The 14,632-nt window shown below is 41.6% G+C and overlaps 1 protein-coding gene across 6 annotated transcripts in view; it reads left to right on the top strand.

Annotated features, from left to right (window-relative positions):
- ntng2b (netrin g2b) overlaps positions 1-14,632 on the top strand; it is a 74,030-nt gene that overhangs the window by 41,738 nt on the left and 17,660 nt on the right. For 4 of the 6 annotated variants that reach the window (XR_015775105.1, XM_088070796.1, XM_088070797.1 and 1 more), the window contains exons 4-8: positions 2,208-2,380; positions 5,269-5,298; positions 6,221-6,430; positions 10,913-10,999; positions 13,280-13,687. Coding sequence is in view for 5 of the 6 variants with exons in the window: in XM_088070796.1 (XP_087926922.1) it covers positions 2,208-2,380; positions 5,269-5,298; positions 6,221-6,430; positions 10,913-10,999; positions 13,280-13,687 (908 nt within the window). In the remaining variant the exon portion in view is untranslated. The remainder of the gene's footprint in view (positions 1-2,207; positions 2,381-5,268; positions 5,299-6,220; positions 6,431-10,912; positions 11,000-13,279; positions 13,688-14,632) is intronic. The other 2 variants (XM_088070798.1, XM_042509287.2) reach the window with 2 other exon arrangements.

Raw genomic sequence — 14,632 nt, 5'->3', positions numbered from 1 at the left:
AATGTCCTTAAGATCCTCATTTCCTGCCCAGCAGAACTTCGACCTCTGGATCAGCCCACCTGGGCCCTGCCCTCTGCTGAGGATGCTCTGTGCACATACATATGCACACATTTTGTTCATGCATGCACACTCATACACACACGCAGTCAAGATATCTGAATTTCACAGGAGGCATTTGCAAATAACAATTTAAAATGGGGGTGTTGGATAGAGATTGGGTAAATAAATTACCAACAATCTTGGAGCAACAATATTTTGCATTTAACTTTTGTAAAGTGTACTCTCTTTTTTCACTTAACATCCTGCTCTATGTTTTCCTGCACTCTAGAATTATTTAGAGGAAAAGCAACAAGTATTGCTTACTTTACATTTATTTTCTGTGTGACAATCATATTTCGCTTTAAAAATGATCAAATAAGCAGAAAAAATACAGCAAAACTATTTAAATATTTTTGAAAGTATGGTGAGGACATTCATTTAGGGCTGCCTGCAACTCATGAAAGTGTTTCCCATACATTTATATATATAATATAAATAAATATAATATATTTGTGGCAGCCCATCACGATTAAAACATCTGTGGCCATGTATTGATTTTATATTTTGGAGCTGGAGTGTTCTTTAGGAGCGCTATACTCCTGGAGCCTAGAGCATACTCTGGGCACAGATGGAGCAGCAGAATACTAGACGCAGTGAAAGTGAAAGTTAACTATTGATTGAGTTTGATCTAAAAGTTTGCATTCCCTCCCCTCTGGCAGCTACTAATCCATCGATCTGATCAGCTGTGATTGCATAAACGAATCAATTTTCCACCATACGAGTCAAACTCTACAAACTGCTGTGAAGGGAAAAAAGATCTCAGAGTTCCACCTGAGCTGCGCTCAGAGACGCAGAAAAATGTCTGAATTTAGAGAGGGAATACAGGATAATACCAAGGACACGCACAGGGAAAAACCCTGAAATTTGATGCTTCACTCAGTTAGGTGTAGATACAGTAGTAAAGCTGGTGGTGAAATCAAACAACAGAATCAGATGAACTGGCAAATGTGCAAACTGCACTGGAAAACTTCAACACAGAAATGGGTGCTGTAGCTCTGCCAGTGACTTACAACAGAAAACTGAATTGAGACTAATAACAGTTAACATGGTAACTGTGATATTTGTCTTTATAAAAAAATGTATTTTTCAGCCAATTTATCTTGATGGCATTGCGTATTCATACTTCTAAGTCTGTTTCAACTCTCATTTCTGCTTTATGAAACATTTTAGCAATGCATGCATATGTATACACACCTATAACACCACACATGGTGTAAACGCTCTCACACACAAAGTTTTGTTTGATCGGAATTTTTTCTTACTTTTTACTCTCTTTTTTTCCGGTGCTCAGTGTGATTTACTCTACTTAGTAAACAACAAATTACGTGCAACCTTACGTATCTTATCAAATATTTGTGTGGTTGTTTAGAAATCATACAGAGGCAGAAATTACAATTATATCAGTCCTTGTCTATTAATTATTCATCAATAACACAAAAAGTTTGCACAAGTGATGGGGTCATCTATAGCATCCACATAGAAAATCCAACTCCTCTAATACATCTCACATCTTTTATAGCTTAACAGAGGTGTGTCAAACTTTCAGTCTCTCTTACTAAACACACAAACAACAGTGATCTTACAATATTAGGCCTTCCCTCTGGACTGCTTTCCTAGAATCTAACAGGAACACTGCCACTTTGTGTCTCTATGCTCCGATCACCAAAAACGACCTTTTGGCAGGACAATTTGTATGAAATGAGTTACACATACTTTGCCTCACCATGTCATGAGCTGTTTGTCTCAGCATTTCGCTTCACACAGAGTGCAGAGTGTAACTAGTTACATGTGTATATGGGTGTGAAAGTAATTCCTCAACATATAGGAAGAACAAAATAACATATGATAATAAAAATACACAACAATCTTGATCTTGTTTGATCTCGTATTGCATCAATTAATGCAATTCACCAACAATAAATTGATGCTCTGTCCCTGCATCTTTACCACACAGTACTTGAACTCTCTCCTTTTTTATCCCCCTGGTGTAAAAATGTTATAATATCCAAAATCATTATCACTTACAGTACAACCAGTGTGTGATGACAACTTTCACTTCCTGTCATCTCATCTCACCCTTGTCATGTATATTCTCTTTTGTTTTAAAGGTGTAAGTGTAACCTCCATGCCTCCCAGTGCCTGCTGCAGGATGGGAACCTTCAGTGCCAGTGTGAACACAACACCACTGGCCAGGACTGCCAGCGCTGCAGGAAGGGCTTCAAAGCCAAGTCCTGGAAGGCTGGTTCCTACCTGCCAACACCCAACGGAACCCCCAACACCTGTACGTACCAAAAACATGTTTATCTGTTCCTACTGTGTCGATCCAGCTCATCAATCTGACACTCGGTTAGATACAATGCTGCTGTCTCTTTACATGCACCTTAGCTATGGATGTCTGTCGGCTTGCTTTACTGTTTTATGCATGGATACAACGATATTACTGGTGATTAATCTCAGCTGCAACACTTGCAGTAAATATGTAGCACCAGTATAGTACTACAAACAAGGGATGTGTCCACAAGGGCCTAAACACTGCAGCAAATTTTATTCTGCATTTTACACCTGGAATTCACATGCAACTTTGGTGGTAAAGTCAGACACTGACAGCTCAAAGTCAGACTACTGCTGCAGGAGTGTGAGCTCCACGCAGGGGGCAGTTTAATAAGAGTCTGTACGCACATTCAAAGCGAAAGGGCTAACTTCACTGGTGATGGTGTGAGTTTATAGGGGCCGATTAACCGTGGCTGCTGTGTTTGCTCTTGCTAACTGGGCAGATGCTGAACTGATCATTCACAGCGAGAAGAACAGCTCCTGAGATGGTCCCTCAGCGCTGCGTCTAACCTGTGTTAACGGCTGTCAGTCAGGAAGTTTGCTTGTCGGGACAGGACGTCAGCTGACAGGGCCAGGACACATTAGCGTAGAAAGTAATGCTTTCGTTCTCTCCGCGGCCCAGACCACCCTGTTATCATGCAGTATGCAGCTCAGGCCATCTCCGAATGTGGTCTGAGTGATCGGATCTCTGGACTGCTGAGTACACTGTCCACTTGTGAATCAGTCACCCAAGATGCATGTTAATACCAGGTTTAAACAGGGCCAAAAGTTATGAGATGACTGATATCGACTGATAGTAGCCGGTTAGCTTAGCTTATAACAGAGAGTGGGAACAGGGAAACAGTTAGCCTGCCATTGTAAAAGGTGACACAATTTTGTATGGAGATGCAAATTTTATTACCAGGCCAGTTGTTTCCGTTTCCAGCTGTTATGCTAAGCGAAGATAACCCGCTGCTCACTGTAGCTTATTTACTGTACAAACATGACAGTGACTTCTGTCCTCTCATCTAACCCATGAAAAGTACTCAAATAAGCTTTTTTTTTCACTGGTGTAATTAAATGTTACCAATAAAAAGCTGTTAAAATATACCAACACAGTAAAGTTAAGAGATGCTAAAAATGATTTCTGTAGTTTATGAGAACTGCAGCAGCAATCCTCTGTGGGTTTGTCAGTACAAGTGATGCTCCTCACAAGAGAAAGTTGGAGATCTGAATCGCCAGTTAAAAACCGGTCGACTGAGACTCTTAAAGTCGAGCAGTATTCTGTTTTTCTTAGTGTGCAGTGCACTGCTGGGGACATTTCATTATCACGTAAATGACTGTCACACTGAACATCGACACTGACCTCAATTCAAACTCTATATAGAAAAAAAGGAACAGATAGTCGAATATTCGAATATTTGTATCAGCAAACCGAGTCTGATCCCACTGAAATCATTCTGAGTCCTGCTACAGCATTAATTTGCATATAACAAGTAGAACACAGTTAATTCTTTTCCAGTGCTTTTTAGCTGATATTTGCAAACTAGAGAGCTAAGACTGAAAAGAAATTCATCTTTTACCATTCTGTGCATGGCTAATAAATTGGAACAATAAACTGGTCTGATGAAAAGATGTGCCTCCGACTTCAGAGGAACTGTGATGGTCACAACACATTAGCAAATATTCCTCTATGCCAATGAGATCTCTAATCTCACAACAATAACGTTATATTCTATATTGTCAGTATCTAATTTTAATGGTTTATTTTCTTTTGTTCCCTTATTCTATTCACATTTTTGCTACTTTAATGATCCGGTATTCTCCTGTGGCATCAATGCAATTCATTTCAATCTTTCAGAACAACTATAGGTCTACATGCAGTTATTTTAAATCCTGCAGCACTCTTGATTGATGGATGTATAGGTTTTGTCATCACTCTGAGGCCCTGAATGAAAAGCAGGATCAAGGGAACAAGTTGAAAGGAGAGGAGACGTCGAGAGAAGTCGATGGAGAGACAGAGCTCTCCGAGTTGTAGCCACGTCGGTGCAGAGAGCAGATCAGAGCTGTGGAACAACGTGGGAGTGCGTGGGGGGAAATCCTCTTGGAGAGTGTAGCCAGCTACAGTAGCTAGCTATGATAAAATAATAATCTAGGGCAGCCCCTCCCTACTTTTCTCCTTTCAAACAAGCATTCACACACTCAGAGAAAAACAGGCAGAAACACATTCGCATACACCTGTACCTGCACTCACTGCAGAGCATGACTCTATTGTCAGCACCCCTTTTTTAAAAATCACACTATTGTTTCCAACCCAGTTCTAATGGCACTGACACACACCTTCAGAGCCCATCACCACCCTTTTAAACTCCTGAATCCCATTAGTGGAATTTAAAAATTAAAATGTTTGCTACTTGCTCAGCTGAAATGCTACACAAAATGGCCAGGGCTCACGAAACAGTTTGGTCTCTGCAGATTGCATTATGCATGCCGAGCTAAGCTAACTATAAATACAATCTCAGAAAAACATGCAAGAAAGGCAAAAAGTTTTGATTCAAGCGTAGCGGAGTGGTAGCGCTCTCTTAAAACATACATATATGATGAGGACCTCTGAATGTGAGGATTTATGGGGAAGGTGTAACAGGTTCAATAAGGAAGGATGGGGGAGACGGCGCAGACCCTGTAATTACTCCAGGACATTGAGAGGTGGTCTACAGCAAACCCTTATTTTGCAGAACAGCTCTTAAGCGTTCTCTACCACCTGAGTCTGATAAATGAGGCAGAGTCAAGTCTTTAGGCAAATTGAATGCATAAATAAACAAGCTCTCATCTCCTCTCCCTTTTCTTATTCTCTTTCAGGTACAATTGCTGGTTCCCCCTCCGGTTCGAGTAAGTAATAATGCAAAGCGAAGCAGAGGAGTTGGTATTCCACACTCTCTCGCTCTCTCTCTTCCTGTTTTGTCTCTCCCTCTTTTTTGTTGCATTGTTTTTAAAATGTAAGTTTTAACCCCATACCTCGCTTCCCGCATGTCTCCTAAACTCTCCCTCTCTCCTGTGATTTTCGGCTGGCTCTCCAGTCACTCATTTCTCTTTTTCCTGCGTCTCCTCTCTCAGTGCTGCAGCTCGGGCCCTGTGTGCTTCATTATTAATAGGCCTCTCTGTCGCCATGTCCTTTCATCACAGCACATCACACTAACCTGCACAGGAGGAATTCTTCCACAGTTCTGCTTTTCTTATTTCGACTAAAGACAGTGCTGCAGATGGATTGAAGAAAAAGGGGGAATGAGAGAGAAGGTTGAGTGCGAATGGGCGGTGGATTGGAGCAGCAAAGGGAGCCAAGAGAGAGAGAGAGAAGAGACAGACAGAGAGAGAAATGGTGGAGAAGGATGTGGGCATATGTTAGTTTGTTGTAATGCAGTGTGATTCCGGGTGAGGAGCTCGGGGAGGCAGGAATAAAAGGGAATTTGATTAGGGATTCTCTCTGTGGAGAGGCTCTCAGCCTCCGAGCTGTTAGACAGAAACGATCGGCAAAGTGGCAACATCAACCCTGACAGCACTGGGCTGTTCTCCACATGGCCGGACAGTAAAAGGCTGATGCATGGATAGACTGAGCAATTGGACTGCACTGCACAAGTCTGCTTTTAAAAGGGCTCCTCTCACAATTAGATACAAAATGATGGGTATGATTTATCAAAGAGAAGAACGATGCTTGCTAATGGGCGGATAATGAGTTTAGCGGCTCAGTTTCAGGTTGCCACAGATTCAGTTTCTGTATTTTAATCTGCATTTTTTTACCTGTGTTGCTGAATAGCCACAACGTCAACTTCACCTAAGACGTTAACTGCTCCTGGAGCTGAAGATGAGGGTGAAGCTGAGGGTAAAACTGAAGGTGAAGTTGAAACACAGGGTGAACCTGAAGGTGAGAGTGGACCCAAGGGCAAAGCAAAGAGCACCACAACCGCCTCGCAAGCTGAACGGCCCACAGCTATTACCCATGAGCCCTTTGGAGCCCCTCGGGAAGGTGCGGAAAAGTACATTAGCTGTAGCCAGATGTATTTGACAGCTGTAGTTACTAGTTACTTGATAGATAAGCATATTATATACTGCACACACTGCAGAAATCTCTATCTGAGTCCTGAAAGTCTTCTTTTCTTAAAACAAGTGGAAACACCTGCCATTGCAGAGACAAAGTTTCCACTGAAGACAATAGATTTTCCCATTATTCCGACTTCCTTCAAGATTCGCACACTTCTTCAAGGAACAGTTTGACTGGTTCGAAATACGGAAGTTCACTTTGCTGTCAGATGAGGGGATCGATACCACTCTCCTGTCTGTCCGTCAAATATGAAGCTATAGCCAGCAGCTGTTCAGTTTAGCTTAGCACAAAAACTGGAAACTTCCTATTTGATGGACAGATATGTAAGTGGTACCAATCCTCTCCTGTATCATCTGCCTCTCTGCCAGAAGGCAGATAGGCGTATTTCCTAAAATGTCAAATTATTCATTTGAACAGTTGATTTCTACAGTAAACAAGTTGAAATAATCTAAACAGACATGCAGATATTTTCACTTTTTATCTTAGCTATCTGTTAATTTCTTAGGAAGAAATTAGTTTTCTGAATCGTACAATTATTTAGATCCACCTTAACCAGCTAACATTAAAATGCACCTTACAGGTTAACACATGCGTAATAATTATCCAAATATATATAATATTGAGGTATTCCACATATTCCTTTATTTGTGGTGACCCACCACAATGAAAATGTGCTGCCACATACTGATTTTCTATTTTGGAGCTGGACTGTTCATTAGGAGCACTATTAGCATATTCATACCATTCAGTTATTCATTGCACCACACTCATGCAGCACAGAGTGTACTCTGGGCGCAGACGGAGCGGCAGCACGCCAGGCACAGTGAAAGTGAAACTTCACCGACTACTGCGCTGGGTCTAAAAATTTCCTTTCACTCGCCTCAGCAGCAGCTTCTCCTCTCATCCATCCATCTGATCTGATCAGCTCTGACTGGATCAACAGATAAACTATCCACCCTGTGATTCAAACTTTACAAACTGTTGCTGAGGAAAAAAGATCTCACCAAGAGTTTTACCCACACTGAATTCACTGACTCACAGAAACAAGTTTAGAAAGAGGACACATAATGATACAAAGGACACTTACACGCACGGTAAAACAAAACCAATTATATATAATATGAAGGGGCCATTCTGCCATTTTCTGACAGCAATATTTGTTTACTTTTACTGAAGTTTTACTTGTACTAGAGTATTTGTACAGTGCAATATTTTTTACTTTAACTTAAGTAAAGAATCTCAACACTCCTTCCACCGCTAGTCACATGATTCAGCCGCAGTGTATTGTGTCAAATCCAGCGTGAGTGCCTATGACTGTGCTTATAGACGCTGAAAAGCAGTGTGTTTGTGTCTGTGTACATATCATCCATAATTCATCCTGCGACTTACTGGAGTTCTTAGGCTGTACATGGGCTGTTTCCCTGCTCGTATATGTCTCTGACGTTAATGTCAGACGTGGGCTGTCCCGTCTTGAAAGCGAGGGCGTCAAACTGTATGGACATTTAGACTTTTATTTGTTCTGACTGACTGATTTTAAGCAGCTCAGGATGGATGGGAACAGATTCTGTCAGCCGCTTGAATGTACAGTAAAGTGGACCTCAAAGCCCGGCTCGCCCTCATGCTAAATTTAAACCTGCCATCTTGGTAGGCAGCAGACCTCTCATGTTCCAACAGAAAAGCACTTAGGAAGTGGGAGGTGAAGGGATTTCGGCACCGCTGTGATGTCGTCAGACTTTTTTCTTTTTTGTGTGAAGGAAATCCATTAAGAGCATTTGTTGAACAGCACAGCACTTTTGTTGTTTGGCTGACATCAGTAGGGAAGTCGAAGAATTCACTGATTAGCTGTGATTTAGGAGGGGCTGACAGAAGCTTCAGCATTGTACAAACAGAGTTACAGTCCTTTGTAAGCTTTCTAAAGCCCGCTGTGAAGGACACAGAAACATCCCATGTAGACTATCATGTGTTCTCAACAGTCAAGCTGGAAACATTTGAACAATATTTTACCGCAAATGTAGAGCAGCAACTAAATGTTATTTTCATTATCAATTAATCTAAGGATCACTTTTGAAAAAAAATGTGAAAAAAAAACATCACAAATTTTGTTTTGTCTGAGAAACCCAAAACCCAAATATATTCAATAATCTATCATAGATAACTATGAAAATTCATATTTTTTAACTGAGAAAAATAAAACTTGCAGAGCTGAAACCAGAGTTTTGCAATTTTTCCATTAAAAAAATACTTATTGATGATAAAATATGTTGCCTGTTTGTTTTCTGTCAACTGGGATTAATCAAATTATAACTACAAGTTTAATGCACCTTATTTAAAGCATTATTCAGACATAGGATAAACCTTTTTTGGACAAAATTATATTCATTCCTTATATCACTTGCATCTAAATTATGAATTTGCAAAATACTATTACTGCTACTACGTCAACTAATAATAATAATAGCAACATTAATAACAATAATAATAATAGTAATAATAATAATTAAAAAATCATGTAATTTGTGGTATATTACATTTAAAAAAAAGAAGACAGAACTACTCAGTTATACTTCTAGGACATAAGAAATGAAGATCATATGACTGTGGAGTATCCATGACTTTTTTTATCCTAGGTTGAGAAGTGTATTGGGCTTGAACCTGACCCTGATGTGAGCAAACCCTTGTTATCCGTGTGTGTGTGTGTGTGTGTGTGTGTGTGTGTGTGTGTGTGTGTGTGTGTGTGTGTGTGTGTGTAGAGTTATGGCGGCCATATGGTGCAATTCAGTGAAACCCATAAATCATCTCCATCCCCTCCTTTTACTCCCGGGGATCTGAGGTCTTAGGTTCCATTCTCACAGTGCGTCCGCCACTACTGTTTGTACATGCACACGCTGACACACACACACACACACACACACACACACACACACACACACACACACACACACACACACACACACACAGGCGTTATTGTATCATGTGTGGATGAAGGTTCTGTGACATTAAAAACTACATCACATTACAACATAAGTGATCTTTAATACTATCAGCTGTAATCTCAGTTATCTTCTATGGCTTTTAACTGCATGAAAAGCTTGTATGTTATTTTGAAAAAATGCTAATATGAGTGCAGAAAATGTTGACTCTATTTGTGAACTGGGTAGAAAAGTGTTCAAGCAGCCTGGGATTTGTCTTTAGTTTTCATCCACATAAAAGTCGGTTATATAAATCATAATTTCAGTATTATTACTTTTCCAAGGAATCTATAAATGCATATCCCAGCTTAGGTTTGTAGTGTGTGATTTTACTGTGAGATCAAAGACAAAATTTGGACTGTAGTCTGTGCTGCCGCAGCAAATGCATCCTTATACACATACAGCAGGACTTATGGGTTGGACAGCATGTCATAGTAGTTGCACCCTTTGTCATGTCCCTGTCCCAATTAAGTCACTGAGCATGCTCAGATGAGGATTAGCGATCTATTGGCAAGAAAGTCTGATCCACAGAGCCCACAGCCCATTGGTCTGCTGGACAGATGGGTGTGTGGCAAAGGGGGAGGGGAGGTCAGACAAACCAAATCCTAAAGCCCAGTCATACATCTACCTATCCAGCAACCATGACCCCACATGACTTCATCTTCCCAAAGCTGTAGGATAGCCTGAATGCAGTACAAGTACACACACGTATACAGGCAAGTGTATGCAAACACACTGCAGATGTACCACCAGATCGACCACTCGCACGAACACAATCATCTCTGTACACCATTCTCATCTTCCAAAATCCTTGCATTTTTATAAAGACTGAACTTGGCCTTAGACTCGGAGAGATTAGATCATGTCTGGAAAATCATGTGACATATTAATAACACCCATGCTGTCACTCCGTCCGCTGCCATTAGCCGTTCCGGCAAGACGTTAACTGGTCCTGAATCACAATGTCTTCATTAGTGTGGAGCTAAATCAATGTCCAGCACTGCGCTAATAAATGATGAGAATGCTAAGACTGACAGGTGGCATTAAACATTATTGTTATCATTTCTGGGGCTACATTAATACAAGTGACAAATGATCTCATTATATGCAAATGCATTTGTGCAGAAGACACCTAAAAATGTGTCCCAGCAGAGACTGCACACTGTACGCTCGCTGAATTCTGTATGTGTGTGTGTGTGTGTGTGTGTGTGTGTGTGTGTGTGTGTCAGAGAGAGTGTCATGGGACAGTTAGTGAGTCCATCTGCACAGACAGACAGGCACATGTCATAGGATTATGTAATGAATCAGATTAGATTGTTGGTGCATTGCGTGAGAGAATGATGGCGCTGTCGCATGGCTGAAAATGACACTAAGACCTTGCCTCTGTTATTTTTTTATTTGTTTATTTTTTTGCTTTTGCTTTTACTCTTACATACAGAGTCCATTGCCTCCAGTAACTCTGTTTCTGGGGCTGGAAATGAACATTTCAGCTCTTCAAACCCTCATCATTCTGATCTGAGTAAAGGTAGGCTCTTGGAAAGTAGGTAGCATGAGACTTGTTGTCCTTAATGTAATTTAGTCACGATTTTAGTGTGATTGTACTTGAATAGCGAGCTATAGGAGTGTGATGGTTAAAAGTTATGCAAACTCCTGCTTTTATTGATGATGCAGAGCTTACAAATCCCTGGTAGCCTGAGATTAAAGCCTGCTTGATCCCCCTTTCCTGTGTCTGGTCGACATGTTCTCAAACTCTGTTTTCCAACTGTCTAGTTTAATTTTTAAAGAAAACAACAAACTTTAATACAGAGGTGGAAAGCCCAGTGTCCGCAATGAAACAGAGTGGTTAAACATCTGAAACAGCTGTTTCCGGGTGGCTGAAATCTTCAATAGTTCTCCTGGTCCTATTCTTGCAACGCCTGGTGTAAATATTGTTGTACAGCTGAATGAACCACTCTTTGCACAGCCTTGTGGTCCCAGTAAACATCATTTCCTGTATACTGGAAAATTATGTCACCCATTAGAACATTCTTGATCATGCACGAGTAAAAATCCTTCAGTGTTTGAGGGGATACCCAGAATTTCCTCAGGCGTCTAAGTTAAAGCAATCTCTGCCTTGAATTTCTAACCAGAGTCAGAATGCAGCTCCCAGGTCAGCTCCTCAGAGATGTAGACACCAAGGTACCAAGGATGTCCACCCTCTCAACCAAGGATCCTCTGATAACAAGGGGAGCGTAGTTCCTTCCCTGCATCCACTATCCACTACAAGTCCACTATCATCTCCTTAGTTTTGCTGCAGGTCAGGTCCTCTCCTTCTTTCAGGTCAGCCTTGTCATTGTTATCTGTGATCAGGCCCAACACATCTGTGTCCTCAGCAAACTTGATGATGGTGTTGGAGTCTGAGTTGGTAACAAAGTCGTGTGTGCGCAGGGAGTACAGCAGGAGACTCAAAATGCATCCTTGGGGTGCTCTGGTGTTAGGGATCTCACCACCTGGGTCGTCAGGAAGTCAAGGATCCACATGCACAGTGAGGTGTTTAATCTCAGCTTCTTGAGCTTTGTGCACAGCCTGGGGGGGTTAATGCTGTATTTAATGAACAGCAATCTTACATAGCTTCCTTTCTTTTCCACATCAGATAGGGTGGTATGGAGGATGTGTGCAATGATGTCGGTTGGGATGGTGGGTAAACTGTAGCTGGTGTGCTGGTTAAAGAGGATGTAGGAGATGTATTCTTTGACCAGCTGTTCAAAGCGTTTCATCTCTACAGAGGATAGTGCCATTGTTTTCTTGGGCACAGGAATGATGGTGGACTTCTTAAAGCATGTGGGTTTGACAGACTGAGCCAGTGTCTAGTTGAATATCGTTTGTGAACACTGGGACTCGATCAGCACATACTGTCGGTTCAGGACCAGCCCGCTGGTATCGTGTGATCATGCTGCTTTCTTTGTGTTGACAAGCTTGAAAGCCCTCCTGACATAATGCTTGGAAAGGGAGATAGGTGTGAAAGGTGAACCCACTCATGCCTTAACCTCTGCTCCGTACATCACACATGTATTGCTTGTGCAAAAGACTGTTTTGCCCAGTGCATGTAACATCTCAAAGTATTGCAGCCAAAAGTCTGAATCCCTAGCAGCACAGTTATGCTATTTTCTTTCATTAACTGACTTATGAATAAAAATGTGGCCACCAAACTACTTTAGATTCATATGAGCGGAAAGAGTGTGATAATTAGCCAGGACATCAGAACAATTTCAACTTATATCAGTACTATATTGTAGCACTGTACAGTGCCATATTTATAGATAAGTAATTAATTTGCTGTCAAGGTGAAAAATGAACATTGCTGTTATTTCTCATCTCTCAGATTTGGAGATGACAAAACTGAGTGTGTGCAAACACATATGCGCACATCCATACACAACACTGCAAGTGTAAAACAGAGTAATACACTTTGACAAACACTGTGTGATTTTATTTTACAACCATATTAACAATAGTCACACCTTTAACAGTCACTGTTTTTTTGCAGAAACAACACAATTTTCCAGTACTAAAAGGGTTGTGGAACAGCTTTTGAGTTTAGCCTATCTCAGCAGTGTGAAATCACACTATCATTGTGTGTTCTCACTTCTGTGTGTGTGAACGTGCATGCCTGTGTGTGTCTATATGTGCACATTGGAAGTGAAAAAAGGAAAACTAGGCTTTCTTTGGAAAAACAATCTGAGGCTGCATCTCTTATGCTAATGTCTTAGCTTGCTCATTCCTCATTGCATTTACATTCTCTGTCCCCCTGCAACTGATGCAACAGACAGGAGAGCTCCAGCAGCAGAAACCGGAGTTACAGACAGCTCAACCTCACTAACAGACAATGTGTTACACACCAGGCCTTTGTCTGAGCCTCCACTGGTACCCATGGGAGAATCTGACACACTTCCTGTTACAGCTGAGGTTCACCCTCCTTCAGCATCCTCTCCATCAGAGGAGCACCGAGTTTCCCTGACACCAGAGGAGTTCACACCTTCAGAGACAATCCCCGAACATTCACATCTGTCTCACCCAGTCCCAAAGGAGTCCACACATCATAAAGTCGTTGATCTTCATCATCATCAACACCATCCAATCACAATAAAGTCTGTCCTCACACATCTTCACCATAGTGCAAGCCTGCATGAAACTGAGGAAAAACACTCAGAGCCGAGGCATAGCGAGAGCGGAGGTAAGGCACACCCATAGCTCTAGATGATAATAGATATAGAGTCGAGGCTGCCAGAAAATAATCCAATTTTGAATCAGGAGATCATTTTCATTTCAAGTGAGTGAGATTTTTATGGTGTGGAACCATTCTGAAATGGGCAATTTTCAGGAGGTGAAAGTCACTAACATGCTCGTATACACAAGCTTTCATAATCTTAATGTTGTCCAGCATCATATCGCATGTCAATTGTTATTCAATTTAGGTGGTGGCAGTGAAATCTAGTTAACATGGGTGAGTGAGTGAGAGGAAGTATGAGCACTGCCAGAGGAAGGTTTGCAGAAAAGTCTGAGCTCAGTTGACATTGTCTTTGCATCATTCAGAGGATTGTGGAGCATCAGCCACTGGATCAGAGTGACAGAAAGATATGAAACAGGGAACAGGAGAGACAGAATCAGGACTAAGCCCAAAACATCCCACTTAACATTAACCTCAACTTACTGTGGTACATTACAGAATGCTATGTCATGGGGCGGGGGCATATATATACGAAGTGTCGAGATATAAATAAAACAATCAAGCGGCCTTTGAGGTCCCTTCTGTCAGTCAGCGTAGAGGAAGCAGGAACCCCGAATGCTCTGGCTGCCAGAGTCTGACGTGAGACAGTTCAGGCTGAGCTGATTGAGATTAATGCCAAGAACTGTTCGAATCACTCCTACCCCCAAGGCAGCATGGGTTACCGAGATTAAATGCATTTATGCTCACTGCTGTGCTACATCAGCCCTTTGAAACAACCGTGATTCAGAATCCTGCTTTCCCACAGGAGATTTTTTTTTTCCAGTGTGTATGCACGTGTGTGTGTGTGCAGCCGTGACTGATGTGTGAGAGTAGGTCCGGTGGGGCCAGAGTCGGACATGAGTAGAGGTAGGCAGGGGTTACTTTGATGAGATGTAATGATGGCATGATGCC

This window comes from Plectropomus leopardus, chromosome 20 (genome assembly GCF_026936395.1).
Source record: "Plectropomus leopardus strain MGB_pleo_1.0 chromosome 20, ASM2693639v1, whole genome shotgun sequence".
NCBI lineage: Eukaryota > Metazoa > Chordata > Actinopteri > Perciformes > Serranidae > Plectropomus > Plectropomus leopardus.
The sequence above is the reverse complement of the archived record's forward strand: the minus strand, read 5'-3'. Positions and strand labels throughout refer to the sequence as shown.